The sequence below is a fragment of the Momordica charantia genome, assembly GCF_013281855.1.
Source record: "Momordica charantia cultivar OHB3-1 chromosome 9 unlocalized genomic scaffold, Mcharantia_2.0 BLBB01000009.1, whole genome shotgun sequence".
Classification (NCBI taxonomy): domain Eukaryota; kingdom Viridiplantae; phylum Streptophyta; class Magnoliopsida; order Cucurbitales; family Cucurbitaceae; genus Momordica; species Momordica charantia.
The window spans coordinates 15,609,255-15,623,744 of NW_028275167.1; the positions used below are offsets into that span (position 1 = coordinate 15,609,255).

General features: G+C 37.5%; 1 protein-coding gene across 9 annotated transcripts in view; it reads right to left on the reverse strand.

Annotated features, from left to right (window-relative positions):
- The window catches only part of LOC111024129 (uncharacterized), a 34,277-nt gene extending 22,995 nt beyond the window's left edge, over window positions 1-11,282 (reverse strand). Inside the window, exons 1-7 of one of the 9 annotated variants that reach the window (XM_088117030.1) lie at window positions 10,770-11,281; window positions 9,890-9,953; window positions 9,761-9,800; window positions 1,470-1,608; window positions 1,228-1,370; window positions 244-282; window positions 46-138 (exon numbers count right to left, since the gene is read on the reverse strand). In XM_088117030.1, the coding sequence (XP_087973156.1) occupies window positions 46-138; window positions 244-282; window positions 1,228-1,370; window positions 1,470-1,554 (360 nt within the window). In that variant the 5' untranslated portion in view covers window positions 1,555-1,608; window positions 9,761-9,800; window positions 9,890-9,953; window positions 10,770-11,281. Of the gene's footprint in view, window positions 1-45; window positions 139-243; window positions 283-1,227; window positions 1,371-1,469; window positions 1,609-9,760; window positions 9,801-9,889; window positions 9,991-10,760 lie in introns of all 9 variants that reach the window. The other 8 variants (XM_088117031.1, XM_088117028.1, XM_088117029.1 and 5 more) reach the window with 8 other exon arrangements.
- Between the last annotated feature and the right edge of the window lie 3,208 nt (window positions 11,283-14,490).

The following is a 14,490-nucleotide window of genomic DNA, read 5'->3' on the forward strand; positions in this document are numbered from 1 at the left end:
AATGGTAATGATATTCATAGACAGATGCAAAAGTAAGTCACTCACCACCAGAAGAAGAGGATTATAATACAGAAATGCCTCATAGAGAAATAGATCTCGCAGGTCTGCACTCATTCTCATAACAGAATCCCAGCCAATCTGTAACTCAAACAATACCATGTAACAAGTTAATCAAATCAACTCATCTACCGCAAACTATTATTTTCATTGAACCAACACCATGAATGGTCTGATTGAACTAACCTTGCAACAAAATAAACCCCAGAATATGAACAAGAAAACCTGGACATTAGTCTAAGAATTAGAATTCTATATGGCAAGGGAAAGAAAATAAATAAAAAGCAACAACAGAAGATGAAGGCAGGAATATTTCTGGCTCAATTTTAAAACTTCTACAGGTGAGTTCAAAAAATTAAGAAAGAAATAAAATTTTATTCCTAAGTTTGATAAGTACAAAAACTCCCCTTAAATTTAATTCCATTTTTTAGCAATCATTTTATTAGAAATTTAGAAAGGATTGTTATTTATAAAAAATAAATGTGTCATCATATGCAGTTTAGAAAGACATGATGTGGCAAGTGACTTGGACATCTTCACTGACTTGGACATCTTCACTATCTCCAACTTCTTATCTCTCTACCATCTCTCCTTTTCCTTCCCTGTCGATTGAAACTCTCCTCTCCTCCTCTTTCCAATCTATCGGAAAACTCTTTTTTTCTTCTAAAATGTTAAATCAAAAAGAATTTATTTCAAAATATATATATATTGGAAGTCCTCATACTCATAGCTTCTCCCCAAAGGATATTGAGCAGATCCTCAACGATGGAGATAAATGCCCTAATGTTAAATACAACATGAACTAAATATGCTGATAAAAGACATAGAAACAAAATTTTCTCCCTTAGCCACTTTTAAATAAAGCACAAATTATTGAAAGAATGCAATAAAATATTAGTCACTTTCTAAACATATACGACTTGGAAGTTGGAACCATTACTCAAAATCCAATTTGTTGTTTTGTTCCCCACTGCATCCAAGATCATAATCAAGGCATGGTGGATACATTTTTGAAATGTGGCATTTGATGCTAAGATGTCTTCAAAAGGTAGCAATTGTTACAAGGACAAAACATAAAATGCTTAATGTAGTAGTACATTATTTTGGTTAGAAAAATAATTTCAATCTTATCAATGAATACGATACAGGTCAAAGAAAAGGAAATCAAACCTTGAATCTCCATAACAAAATAGGAGATGGTACTATGGCTGTAGGATTCATTGTTAATATGGCACTCTTCAAATCATCTGCCTCCATTGAATGCAACAAAGTATCGTCAACACCATTTCCCGACTCAGTACCAGACAAATATTCTGCAGAAATAATGTGTCATTGATAGATTGGACCCTAGACAAGAAATGATGGAAAAATAATAATAACAAACGAACCAAAAGGTATCAAAAAATGTATACCCAAATCAGATACTACAGGTCTGCTTCCAGACTTCCTTAAATGTGGACTACTGTTGGCAGGAACTGCCACTGGATTTCCAAACATAGATTAAATGGAAACTGGAGAAGTGTTTTTCACCACTCAACCTTTGTCGATAACCTGAAATTATGAACTTACGCACATTTATAAGAGATCCTAAGAAATCAGTGGATGGAATCTTCCCCTAACATAACATTGGTGATTTCTTGAGGGATATTCTTAAAGGGGGGTTTCATGGGTTAGGTTAGGTCTAATTGAGATGTTTCTTAACCAAACCCAAACAAACTTAAATTTGCATGTTGGGTTGGGTCACTGGTTCCGCTTAAAGTACACAAAAATGCAATATGAAACTTCAAAGGTTGTTTCTCACTCATTTTGATATTCATAAATTCAAAAGTCATATGGACTAGTGTTTAATTAACTCCATCAATAGTACTAAAAAAAATTATCTCTTAGAAGTTGGGACTCCAACAATAATAAAAAAAAAACATGTTTTCCTTGAGGAATATAAACCATAAATATTTTCCACATTATATCAGACTAGGAGACGATAATATAAGATGGTGGTAAAAATAGAAATTAAAACAAGTAATAACTCTATTTTAATTTTTTCTTTTTATTTTTTGTTTTTTTTTTAAACAAGAAATAACTTTTCATTGATATATGAAAAGGAAAAAGGTTCAAGATACAAACCTCCAAGGGGTGAAAGAAGAAAAGAAATAACAGAAATCCTTAGGGAAAGCTCAACATGAGCAATACAATCACAACAAACCAAGGGACAATGCTGAAGGAACTCTGCAAATGGCATGCTAATAAGCATGGAGAACCGAAAGAAGATCAAAAGAAGATTCCACAAACACATCTTAAGGCCTGACTGAAGGAAGCTTGAGGAACAAAATCCTTACAACAGATACTCCAAAGAGAATCAAGCAGAGAACAGCCACTCTTGGAAGAAACCAACGAAAAACCCAACGTTTAACCGTTGAAGAAACTGTTAGACCCCCCATTAGGAACACATATGTACGAAGGGGCAAAGGGGGTATTTCCCCCTCCTCTGACACTTAAGATGCAGTGTCCTTAAGGGTGTTTTGTCTTTTTGTGAGCTAGTCCTAGGGGAGAAAGTATATGTTGGAACCTCGGTGGTACAAGGAAGGGTATGTTTTGTATGTGTTAGAGTGGACTAGTGTGGAGAGTACAGCCCTCTCAAAAGGCTGTTGACTTGTTCTTGTGACGTTCTTTTGAATATCATTCGTGAGTGAAGTTTCCTCACAAATTGGTATCAGAGCACGTTCGACTTGGGCAAGTGGAAAGATGGCTAACAAGAGACAACTAGAAGAACGGTGTGAGTCGACAGAGAAGGAAGTAAATGGAATCAAAGAAGTTCTTCAACATATTAGTTCGCAACTAGAGGAACAACGCAAGAGAAGTGAGGCACAGATGGAAAAGCAACGCCGTAAGAACGAAGAGACCCAATGCGCGTTGGAAGGATTCATGATGGAGGTGTCACAAGGAAAGAGTCCTCGAGCCACGGCTGTCCGAAATGAAAACTCTACTGTAAAGAGGAAGAAACCAGAGGAGGATCTCGAACGCCAAGAAGAATCCCCCCAGGACAGGAAACTGAACTTGGTCTGGATCGGAGCAAGTTTAAGAAAGTAGAAATGCCCATCTTCCTGGGGGACGACCCAGACTCGTGGCTATTTAGGACAGAGCGGTACTTTGAGATTCATCGCCTGAGTGATGAAGAGAAAATGACCGTAACGGTTATTAGCTTTGATGATGCCGCCCCTAAGTGGTACCGGTGGACGGAGAACCGGCGAAGCTTCAAGAATTGGAATGATCTGAAAACCAGGCTGTTTGAACGGTTCAGTGAATCCAAGGACCAGAACCTCCTTTCCCGTTTCTTGTCCATTCGCCAAGAGGGAACGGTAGCTGAGTACCGTCAGACTTTCGAAGGGTGGTCTGCTTCCTTACCCAATATAGCCAACGACGTCTTAGAAAGTACGTTCATGAACGGGTTGGAATCGAACATTAGAGCAGAGTTGCGATTATGGGAACCGATGGGCCTAGAGCAGATGATTAAAAAAGCCCAACTTATTGAGGATAGAAATTCCTCGATCTGCTCACCAAGGGAGACAAGCCCAAACCACAGCCCCAAGGCACTGTCGAATACGCCAAAGACACCCATCAGAGCGTCAGAACCATTGACAACACGAACAGTTACTCTATCTGGAAAGTCGTATTCCAACACCCCACCCCTACGAAAGGAACAGACCTACAAAAAACTAACAGAGTATCAACGGCGCAAGGAACGAGGACTCTGCTTTCAATGTGAGGAGAAATATAGTATTGGGCACAAATGTAAGAGTCAAGAGCTGAAAGTTTTTGTAGTGCACGACGACGAAGGAACAGGGACGGAGTACGAAGATATGGAAATCGAAACAGACGCCGGTAACACCCCTGAAGTAGAAGAAGTGGCAGAGTTGGCCCTGAACACGGTAGTTGGCTTCTCAACACCGAGGACGATGAAGTTGAAAGGCAAGATCAACGAGGAGGTGGTAGTTTTGGTGGACTGCAGGGCTACCCATAACCTTATATCACAGAAACTGGTGGACTCCCTCAATCTCCCTCTAACGTAGACATCCAACTATGGAGTTATAATGGGCACGGGAGTGGCGGTCAAAGGCAAGGGTATTTGCAAAGGGGTGGTACTCTGTCTTCCAAACCTGACCATTAAGGAAAATTTCCTCCCGCTAGAGTTGGGTTAACTTAGATGTTGTGTTGAGAACGCAGTGGCTGAGCACCTTAGGCACTATGGAAGTAGACTGGCAGGCTTTGACTATGTCCTTCAGGAATGGCGGGAATCACATTATCCTAAAGGGAGACCCGACATTGCTAAGGGCGGAAGTCACTCTTAAAAGGCTAGCTAGGACATGGGAAGCACAGGATCAGGGATTCCTAATCGAGTTTAGAGCAATCACGGCACAACCGGAGATCCAAGGGGTGGGTGAAGACATTGTCCCCAGCAGACTGATGAGCAGTGTGGAAGAGCTAATTGCTGAATATCGTATTTCAAACTCCTTCTGGCCTACCTCCACCACGTGCCATTGACCACTGAATCCAACTGAAAGATGGCCAACCAGCAGTTAATGTTCGTCCCTACCGCTACCCGCACGCACAGAAAACAGAGATTGAGAGGCTTATCCAGGAGCGGTAGGGACGAATCCTTTTGAAGAAGAGGAGGATGATATGAACCAAAGTATCTTAGTGCTCAAGGATTTAAGGAAGATGTTGGAGAATCCTATGTCCAAGTTGACAACAAATCGGAGTTGCATTAAATGCACTCTAGTTTCATTTATGACCAACTCAAGTTGGATTCATGGAAGTCAAAGTTGAACTCAATATGCATTCATGGAAGTCAAAGTTGAACTCAAGTTGCATTCAATGAATTTAAGTACATCTCAAGCTTCATTTATTGCAAGTCATACATCAATTAATAGAACTACACTTCAAGTGAAGCTTCATTTACAATTGGGAGGTTACAAAGACTTTGAAGGGTGACCAAGACTTCAATTCTCGGATTTAAACCTATTTTTATTATATTTTCAGTTTTAAACATTTCATTTATGTGTTTTAAGTTACATTTTAGCTAGTGGATGTTATGGCCATCATGTAATTGGGAGTTACAACCTTTCAAATGCCTTTAGGTTACTTTTAGGGTTGTTTTGGAGGCTATAAATAGCCTAGCTTGTTTCAAATACAGATTTTGATGATTGAATGAAAGTTGCTATTTTGCTTCAAAAAGCCTAGAGCTTGTTTTTCTTTGCAATTCTTGAGTGTTAGATTTTCATGCTAGAATCATTCAAGTAGCCTTGATCAAGCTATTTTGTGGAGTGGTTCGAATCTTGAGTTTAGAAACAAGTTTTCTCTACTCTTGATATTGATCATCAAGGTAAATCCGTTCTAACTTCTTCCTTAGGTTGACATCATCTCAATTTGGGGGTTTTAGCATTTGTGATCTAGGGGTTTGCATAACCATAGGGGTTCTTAGATCCAATTGGCTATTGTTTTCTTATCATTTGGTACCAAAGCACTAGGCTCTAGATCGGATATATGTTTCCGTTTTTGTATTGCTCTTCTTGTTCTTTGTTTTGAAATTTTTGTTCTTATTGTTCATCTCGTTACATTTTGTCCACGTGTCTAAAATACAAAAAAAGTATCATTTTCATTATTCGTTTCGTCTTATTGTCTTCTATGAGTTTTTAGATCTCTGTCTTATCTACAACTTTGTCTTCTTCTATATCTTCTGATTCAATTTGCTTCTGGGTGAAAAGTTCGAAAATTGACATTCTGTTCTGGAAAACTGCTATACCCCAGAGCATGTGTTCTTCTTTGTTCTTTACATTTTTACTTCCAAATCATGCTAGATCTGAGTTGTGCCGTTGAAATTGCCTATTTTTGTTAATCTAGCTGTTCGTAATAAATCATATCAATTATGTTTTGATTTATTTCCACAACTAACCATTACTCATTAAATTTTTGGCGGTTACAATTGTCTCAATTAATTTCTAGCAATTTGTTTTTCAATTCTCATGATATTTTTCTTGTGTAACTCATATCTGTTATCAAGGCTCAATTAAACTCCATAAATTCTCAAAATAGCCTAATTGTTCAAGAGTTACATTTTCTTGTCTTTCGAACTTCTTGTTCCATCTTAATTATCATGTTCCAATTCTGTCACTTTCTTCTTAAGCTTGTTTCTAATTTGAGTTTTGAATTTACTCCTATATCAAGTTATTTGAGTGTTTTCTTTGTGTGTTATATCTAACCACTTGAGTTGCAAAATTTGTTCATTGGCTTATGTGAGTGAGATTGTGAGTTTCTTGAGAGTGTTGTTGTTTTGAGTAAAAACACGAGTGACCATACCTTTACGAGTGTAAACACGTGAGGGAGCGGTTGTGAGATCCGTTTTTCTTTGTTACTTTGTTTTCTTTTGCAGCCATGTCTCAACAAGAGAATTTTACAAAGTTTTTCCACAACATGGAGCATTTGACAAAGACGCTCCAAAGGTTGGATTCGAGACTCAAATCTATTGAAAGACAACCAACACACCCAAAGCAAAAGAGGAGTAATAATTCACTACACCACAAGGAGTATTGGGAGGCTGAAGGAAGGGAATATGGTGGATGTTTCAATGCTGTCCAAAAGAGAAATCTAAGAGGAGTTCATAATGTTGATCATACCTTGGGAAGCATCAAGCCTAAACTTCCTATGTTCTATGGTAGGACAAACCCGGAGGAATACATTCAATGGGAAAGGCAAGTTGAACGTGTCTTTGATTATTATCCTTTAAGTGATGGAAGAAAGGTAAAACTCATTGTTACTCAACTTCGAGATTATTTAATTACTTGGTGGGATAAATTAATGTTGAGTAGGCGGAGGAACCTTGAGCGTCCAATAGACTCATAGTATGTTCTTAAACATTTAATGAGAGAGCATTTTGTTCCTAATCGTTTCCATAAGTTGAAATCTTTGAGACAAGGGAAGCAAAGTGTGGAGGCTTACTATATGGAGATGCAAATGTTGCTTGAGGAGTTTGATATTTATGAGGCTGAGGAGGCTACAATGGCACGTTTCTTAAGAGGACTTAAGAAGGAGATTGCCGAACGACTGGATCTTCAATTTTATGAGGATTTAGAAGGGATGGTGCGCATAGTCATACAGATTGAGAAACATCTCCAAAGGAAGTCTACAAGGTATACTAAATCTAAACCAATTTCAAAGATTCATTTATCTGTAGAGAATGTTAGTTTACCTACTGAATCTAAGCCTATTGTTGAGGTAGAATGTGATAAAATTCAAAAAGACATAGTTTGTGACCTAGTGCCAATGCATGCTGATAGTATTTTATTTAGTAGGCAACTAGATTGCAATGAATTGTTTGATTGTAACACTTCTACTATTGTAACACCTACACCTCAAGAAGCATATGATGTTGTGTGTGAGTTAGGGAAAAAGGCGCATGAGGTCGAGACAAAAGCATGTGAATTGTTTGAAAAAAAATCTCGTGTGAGAGAAAAGCATGAGATTAGTCTATGGCCTAAAGAGAAAAATGAGAGAAAAGCCAAGAATGTAAGCTTGTTTGAAAAAGTTTGTGATGTCAACTATGTTTTATTTTCCAAACAAAACATTCTTGATCTTTTGTACAAAGGCGTTTGTTATCTAACGGGAGAGCTTAAACCATGTTGGGCTAGTGTTTGCCTTGAGTTTTTACAGGAGGCTAGAACACTCATTGAGAAGATTGAACCAAATAATGCTTCCAAAGTACACAATGGCAGCCAACATGTGGTTTACAAGGCTGAAGCATCTCCTGAGAAGCAAAAGTCCAAATTTGTTTCTAAATTCATTCATGGCAAGAAGCATACAATGTTCAAACCGGCTTATTGGGTTTGGAGACACTATTGGAAGGATCGATTTTCCGTTGGAAAGAAGTTGAAGAGGAACCCATGTAGAGATATACACTTGACATTTGATGATTTTAAGAGTGCTCTACACGGCGAGTTTGATAAAGATTACATATTCAATGCTGCTGATTTCCGTCCATTTGATGTAGGAGATCCTTTTGATTCGAGGACGAATACTTTTGAAGAAAGGGAGGATGATATGAACCAAAGTGTCTTAGTCCTCAAGATTTAAAGGAAGTTGTTGGAGAATACTATGTCCAAGATGACAACAAAGTGGAGTTGCATTAAATGCACTCTAGTATCATTTATGGCAACCTCAAGTTGCATTGAATGAAGTCAAGAACAAGTCCAACTTCATTTACTACAAACTCAAGTTGCATTAATGGAAGTCTAAGTTAAACTCAAGATGCATTAAATGAACAAGACTTCAAAGTAGTTCAAAATCCAGTTTATTCACTCTTAGAGGGTTACAACTTGGTTTTATGGTGGAGGAGTTTCATTCTCGGATTTAAAGCATGTTTAATTGTATTTTCAGTTTTAAACATTTCATTTATGTGTTTTAAGTTACATTTGAGTTAGTGGTGGTTATGGGATTGATGTAGTAGGGAATTACAACCTTTACAATTCTTTTAGGTTACTTGAAGGGTTGTTTTGGAGGCTATAAAGATTGAATGAAAGTTGCTATTTTGCTTCAAAAAGCCTAGAGCTTGTTTTTCTTTGCAATTCTTGGGTGTTAGATTTGCATGCTAGAATCATTCAAGTAGCCTTGATCAAGCTATCTTGTAGAGTGGTTCGAATCTTGAGTTTAGAAACAAGTTTTCTCTACTCTTGATATTGATCATCAAGGTAAATCCGTTCTAACTTCTTCCTTGGGTTGACATCATCTTGATTTGGGGGTTTTAGCATTTATGATCTAGGGGTTTGCATAACCATAAGGGTTCTTAGATCCAATTGGCTATTGTTTTCTTATCAGGGAGAGCTACATAAACCTTTCACCACGACACCTTCTAAGTAATAACTTTAATTATAACATACAGTCGTAATTACAACCTCGAGCGTGAACTAATTAGAGACCAAAAATGCAAGCAAATATACCTTTTTTTTTCCTTCTTTGAATTTATTTTTGATAGAGTGAATAATTTCTCACATAACAACCACCACCCATGCCCTAATGCTTTAACTATTTTGTATGTTAGGAATGGATGATGTTAAGAAGACCTTATGCATATCCTACCATGTTTCTATACAAAGTGAAAATACGAAATGAAACAAAACAAAACAGAAGGCAGGGCATGAGTTAGACGTAGGGATTAGAGAAACTTTGAAATGTGGCTAACAGAGATAGGAATCTAGGTTTTGCCTCTGAAGAAAGAAAACATAAGAAAAAGGCTCCTGAGCACCTGTTTTGTCAGCACTCTAGGCAAGAGTAGTTGCAAATTCGATGTCTAAAGAGGAATGGCCAAAAGAACTAGGAACGAACTATGGGATCAGAAGAGAAAAGAAGGAATGGCGTAGACTATGTGGAGACTCACGGATATCAAAAGAAAAAAAAAACTCTACTAAATCTCAATTTTCCTCTCTAGGACCTAATGCACATACACATAGAATGGCTCCACTCTAAACCACCAATCCTATCTACAAAGTTGAACGATCTCAAGTTGCATGGCTATTAATAAGATCAAATAAGATTAATCCACCATTTAGGTCACCACAATCATAAATAGAAAATCGAGTTTTTAATCCGAAAGAAATAAAGAGAACATATAAGTCCATAAGTATACAACACACACACACACCCCCGACCTACTTACAATGTGCCTAATGCTCCTAGCTCTTGAATTGGTTCATTTCCTAGGCAATAGAAAAATTCTAGAATGTTAAAAATCAATCTCAACTTTTGAAATTGAATCCGAACGGGTGTTCAAGAAAAGGTTGTTTACCCACTAATCCTTGTCACAACGTCATCGTGAAGCGGAGCAGCCAATGTCATCTCCTACAGAGTTTCTTTCAAGAGAAAATATTTGGAGTCGTCACCAACCATCTATGAGATATGATTAGTCACCTTAAAAAAAAAATTGGTCTACTAAAACATATTTTCGATCGGGAGTCGATTGAGTGTATGTGTAGGGAAGCTATTAGTACTCTACAACACTTGTTGGAAAATGGTTACCAAATTTTATCTTAAATTATCCTATCGTTTTATTGGTCTAGGAGAATATATTTTTTGGTTTTATTTTAAATATCTCATGTTTTAATAATTCACATCTCAATATGAAACATAAATTAACAATTATGGGTGGCACAATGACCATTAGAAAAACATGTCACTTCAAGAATATAGGAGAGTTATCTTTCCAATCTCTTCAAAAGATATGAAGGCATATTCAAAACATCCCATCGTAAACTTCAAGCATACCAAATGCTCACGCCTCACAGATACCAACAAAATTTCAGAAACACAAACTAAAATAATCACCCTGTTTCATAATCATAGACTTAAAATACCCATAAAATTTCATAATCAAAACCTCGTAAGAAACACTCAAGTATAACAACAAATTTTCATAACCCCACCCCATACAAATCGATTACTGGACCACAAATAATCCATATATCATAACCTATTCAGTCCAAATATCCATAAAATATTTTCAGAACATAAACAAACTAGAATACCTACATAAATTCAGAATATTAACAATCCAAAATAACCACAAAATTAAGAATATACAATTTATAAAAAAAAAAAAAAGTCCAAGAATCCTCAAAGATTCAGAATATACCAACTTATGAAACAGAAAATTTACCCACCTTACTCACCAATTTCGGAAATGCAGTGGATCTATTCGCTGGAGTTTGACCTCGATCTTGGATCGGCCGCTGAAACAATGGGTCGGATCGTCGAGGGTCACCGAAGGAGATAGTGCCGACAGTGAGGATGTTGGGGTCGTCACGCAGGGCCGTGGATCGCCGGAGGAGTGAAACGTGCCGCCCTGGGCCGCCGAATCGTGGGAAACTCTGCTGCCGCCGCCAAGATCTGCTACCGCCGCCGCCTCTCGTGTAGGAGTGTGGGTCTGCTACGGATCTGTCACCGCCAAAAGAGTAGATTGCCGTGGGCCATGGTGTTGGGCATCGGGGTCGCGCGCTGTCGGGTCCGTCGGATCTGGATCTCGCCGCCGCCGGGTTGCACTGCTGTCACGGGCTGCCGGATCGTGAGCCGCCGGGTTGCACTGCTGTCACGGGCTGCCAGTTTTAAGAGAGAGAGTTGAAACGGTTGAGAGTTAGAGAGAGATTTGGTTTTTTTAGGAGGAGAGACTGAACCGGAATTCACAATGCCTTATATTTAGTGTTATTATTCCTTTCCTTACGATTTATGTTTCTTAATTTAAAAGCAAAAACGCCAAATCTTTTTTTTTCTCTTATTTTTTATAAACAAAAACCAACACTTTTAATTTAATTTTTCAATTACATTTCTCTCTTTTTATGTCAACAAATTAAATAATAAATAAATAATAAGTCGGATCAAATATGGTTCCTACCACCCTTACCAAAATGGATTGTGCGTTGGATGTCAAAAGGGTTTAGCCCCATGGGTCTAAGATCAAACCCATTTTGGAATCAGATTTCAGGTGCGGGAGTTGAAAACAAGAATGTTGAGGCTATTGTGGATCACGCGTTAAGACCCAAATGATTGTGGATCTAGGCTAGAAGGTGTCATTACCGGAGGGAAAAATCGTTGGAGAGGTTTGTCGCTGTCAGGGTTGTTGTTCATGTGTCTACCGTTAGAAACCACCATGATTCATCTCTCACAGGGATCATCGCATGTCATGGGTTTCCGCAGGTGGCCGAGCCACTACGAACATGAAAACGTCGTGTCATCACAGTTGTTGGGCCAAATGGTTGTTGTCGACTAGAAGCTGTTCACCAGAGGAGAATGGTGTGGGGAGGGGTGTTGTGTGGCGACAATGAGTAGATGAGAGGGAGAAAATCACGAAATGTGTGATTTACGACTAAGAGGAGAAAATAAAAAGATGGCTCTTCGGACAATAACCACGCGAAATTACATTTCTAACCTGTTAAGAAAACACAAAAAAAACCTTATTAAACTTTGCCTTAAAGAGAATAGGAGAAGATTTAAAGTGTATTTGGGAGTGACGGTAGAATGAGTGATTTTGAAAAAATAGATTTAAGTATAATTGATTTTCCAAAATTACCATCTAAGTGATACCTTAAAAATTAATTTAAAGTGATTTTAAGCTTTCCTAAAATCAATTTTTTTAATTTATCAAACATGATCAATGAAAAGGGAAATGATTTTGACAATGGCAAAAGGAAAGTGATTTTCCCAAACACAACCTTATTGTTTTGTCAGATTTCTTTTTCAGAATTTTGAAATCTTCAAATATCTTGTAGATCTCATTCTTAGATTTATGTCATTTCTCTCACTCACTTCTCTCTCTATTAAACTAATAAGACCCAACTTAAAACTCGTGGAATCTCCTGATAAGCGCCAAGGTTGCTCGTGTTTACAAAGCTAGAGGTCCTTCTAGGATCCTTGCAAACATTCACAAAAACGACTAACTTACCGAATGATTCCAACCAAGAGTAAGGTTAGAAGATGAATCACTCTTAGATCGGACTTAGAATCTACGATAGACACTCCTAGATCCTAAGACGACTCACTCCAGAATTAGCTTGATCGAGACTAATCCAATGAATCGGTTTAACATCAAACCTAAAGCAAGATTTGAAAGAAGCAACACCGAAAGTGTTAAGGAACAAAAGTTTTTGAATTTCAATATGTTTTAATCTTAAGTTATCCATAACAAGAGCATTACAAGCCTTTAAATAGGTCAAATGGTCGTTCAACATAAGAACACCAAAAGTTTTTCAAAATACTACTTAATGCAAATTGTAGAAAATAAGACATACAAATCAAAACTTGATTGCACATCATTCTAGACACTTAAATGCGGATCAGAAAACGTAGTCATGCTTCAAATGGTCTTATCTATGTGCTGTAGGAGGCGCTTCACATTTGGATATGGTTTGACAACTTTTGACTTCACAAACTCCAAAGAGGTGCAATCTGCAAAGGCACCAGTTCACGAATCTGCACACTTTTTTTGTCCTCCGTGCCATCTCTCAAAATAGACAACTTTTCCCGTGCCATCTTTGCTCCATTCTCTTCTTGACTCATTGAAGTATCATTATGAATAAATTCGGGCTCAAAACTCTTTGTTGGTTCTTGTGCATTAACAAGCTTTTGAAGGTGCAGTGTGAAAGCCTCTTGAATCTTCCTTGCCTTTCTTGTAATAATTGCTCCTTTGATATATGTAATTGGTCACAAATGGATTCGTATCATCCCCTCTTTCTTTAAAAGGATTTGTCCTCAAATCAAGGTTTTCATTTCCTTCATCAAAACGAATCAAGTTAGTCCAATGATAAGCCTTAACAACTTGTTCCTTACCTTGTGAGTTGTATATTGGAGCTTGAAGATTTATGATTTTCTTCGTTGGACATGTCACTTCTTTCTTCTTGAAAATTTCTATGGCCCTTTCTTGTTTGCCTTCTTTGAGTTAACACCACTTTTTGACTTCCTTGAAGTGCAATCTTGAAGTCTTCATGTAATATCATCCTTCTTAGTCTTCTTATGTTTGGACTTGGACAAATTCTTCGTTCCTTCCAAAAAGTGCTTCCAAACCCAATCACTTGGTTTGTTGAAATTGTGCTCGGATTTATTTTTCCTCCACTTGGTACTTTGCATTTGCATTCTCCAACATAACATTCTGCTTTCTCGACCATGGAATTCTTTATAAACATTCTTGGATAAGTAGTTTTCCACAATGCCTTTCACCTTAGGTTTCTTATGTCCATGGTTACCTACACAATAAGGAAGCAAGTTAGTATCTTTAAAATCAAGATATATTTTATACTTACCTTGTAAGACAATCTCAAGATCATGAGAAGATGATAGAATAACTCTTCTTGGCTCCTTTATAGCTTCCTTTGTTTCTTGTATTCGATCATGCTTGAATTGAAAAGTTGGAACTTCCTGCAAAAATCTTAGAAAAGTAGAAAGACTAGGATAAAATATGTGAGCTTGATAGTAAGGGTCCTTATGCAACAATGCTATAAGATTATATTGACAAATGGATTGGATCTTGCTATTTTCCTCTTCTTTCTCCTTTGAATTCCTTTCTCTTAACTCTTCTCTTTCTCTCTTTTCTTTGAACTCACTTTTATCAAAATCAGAATCTTTGCGATCTTGTTCAATAAATTCATCAACATGTTCTTTAGAATCTTCCTCAAATTTTGCATCATATTTCTCACAAGCATCATTTGAATCAACAACACCATTTCTTATCACCATGACTTCTTTATTGACACATTCTTTGCTCATGTGTCCAAACCCTTTGCACTTCCAACATGTAAGAGAATTAGTCTTCTCCCTTACCTCCTTTGGAACTTCATTGTTTTTGGCATTGGAGCTCTCGGCCTTCACTCTTTTGACAGCACCAAACTTCCCTTTTGGTTGCAT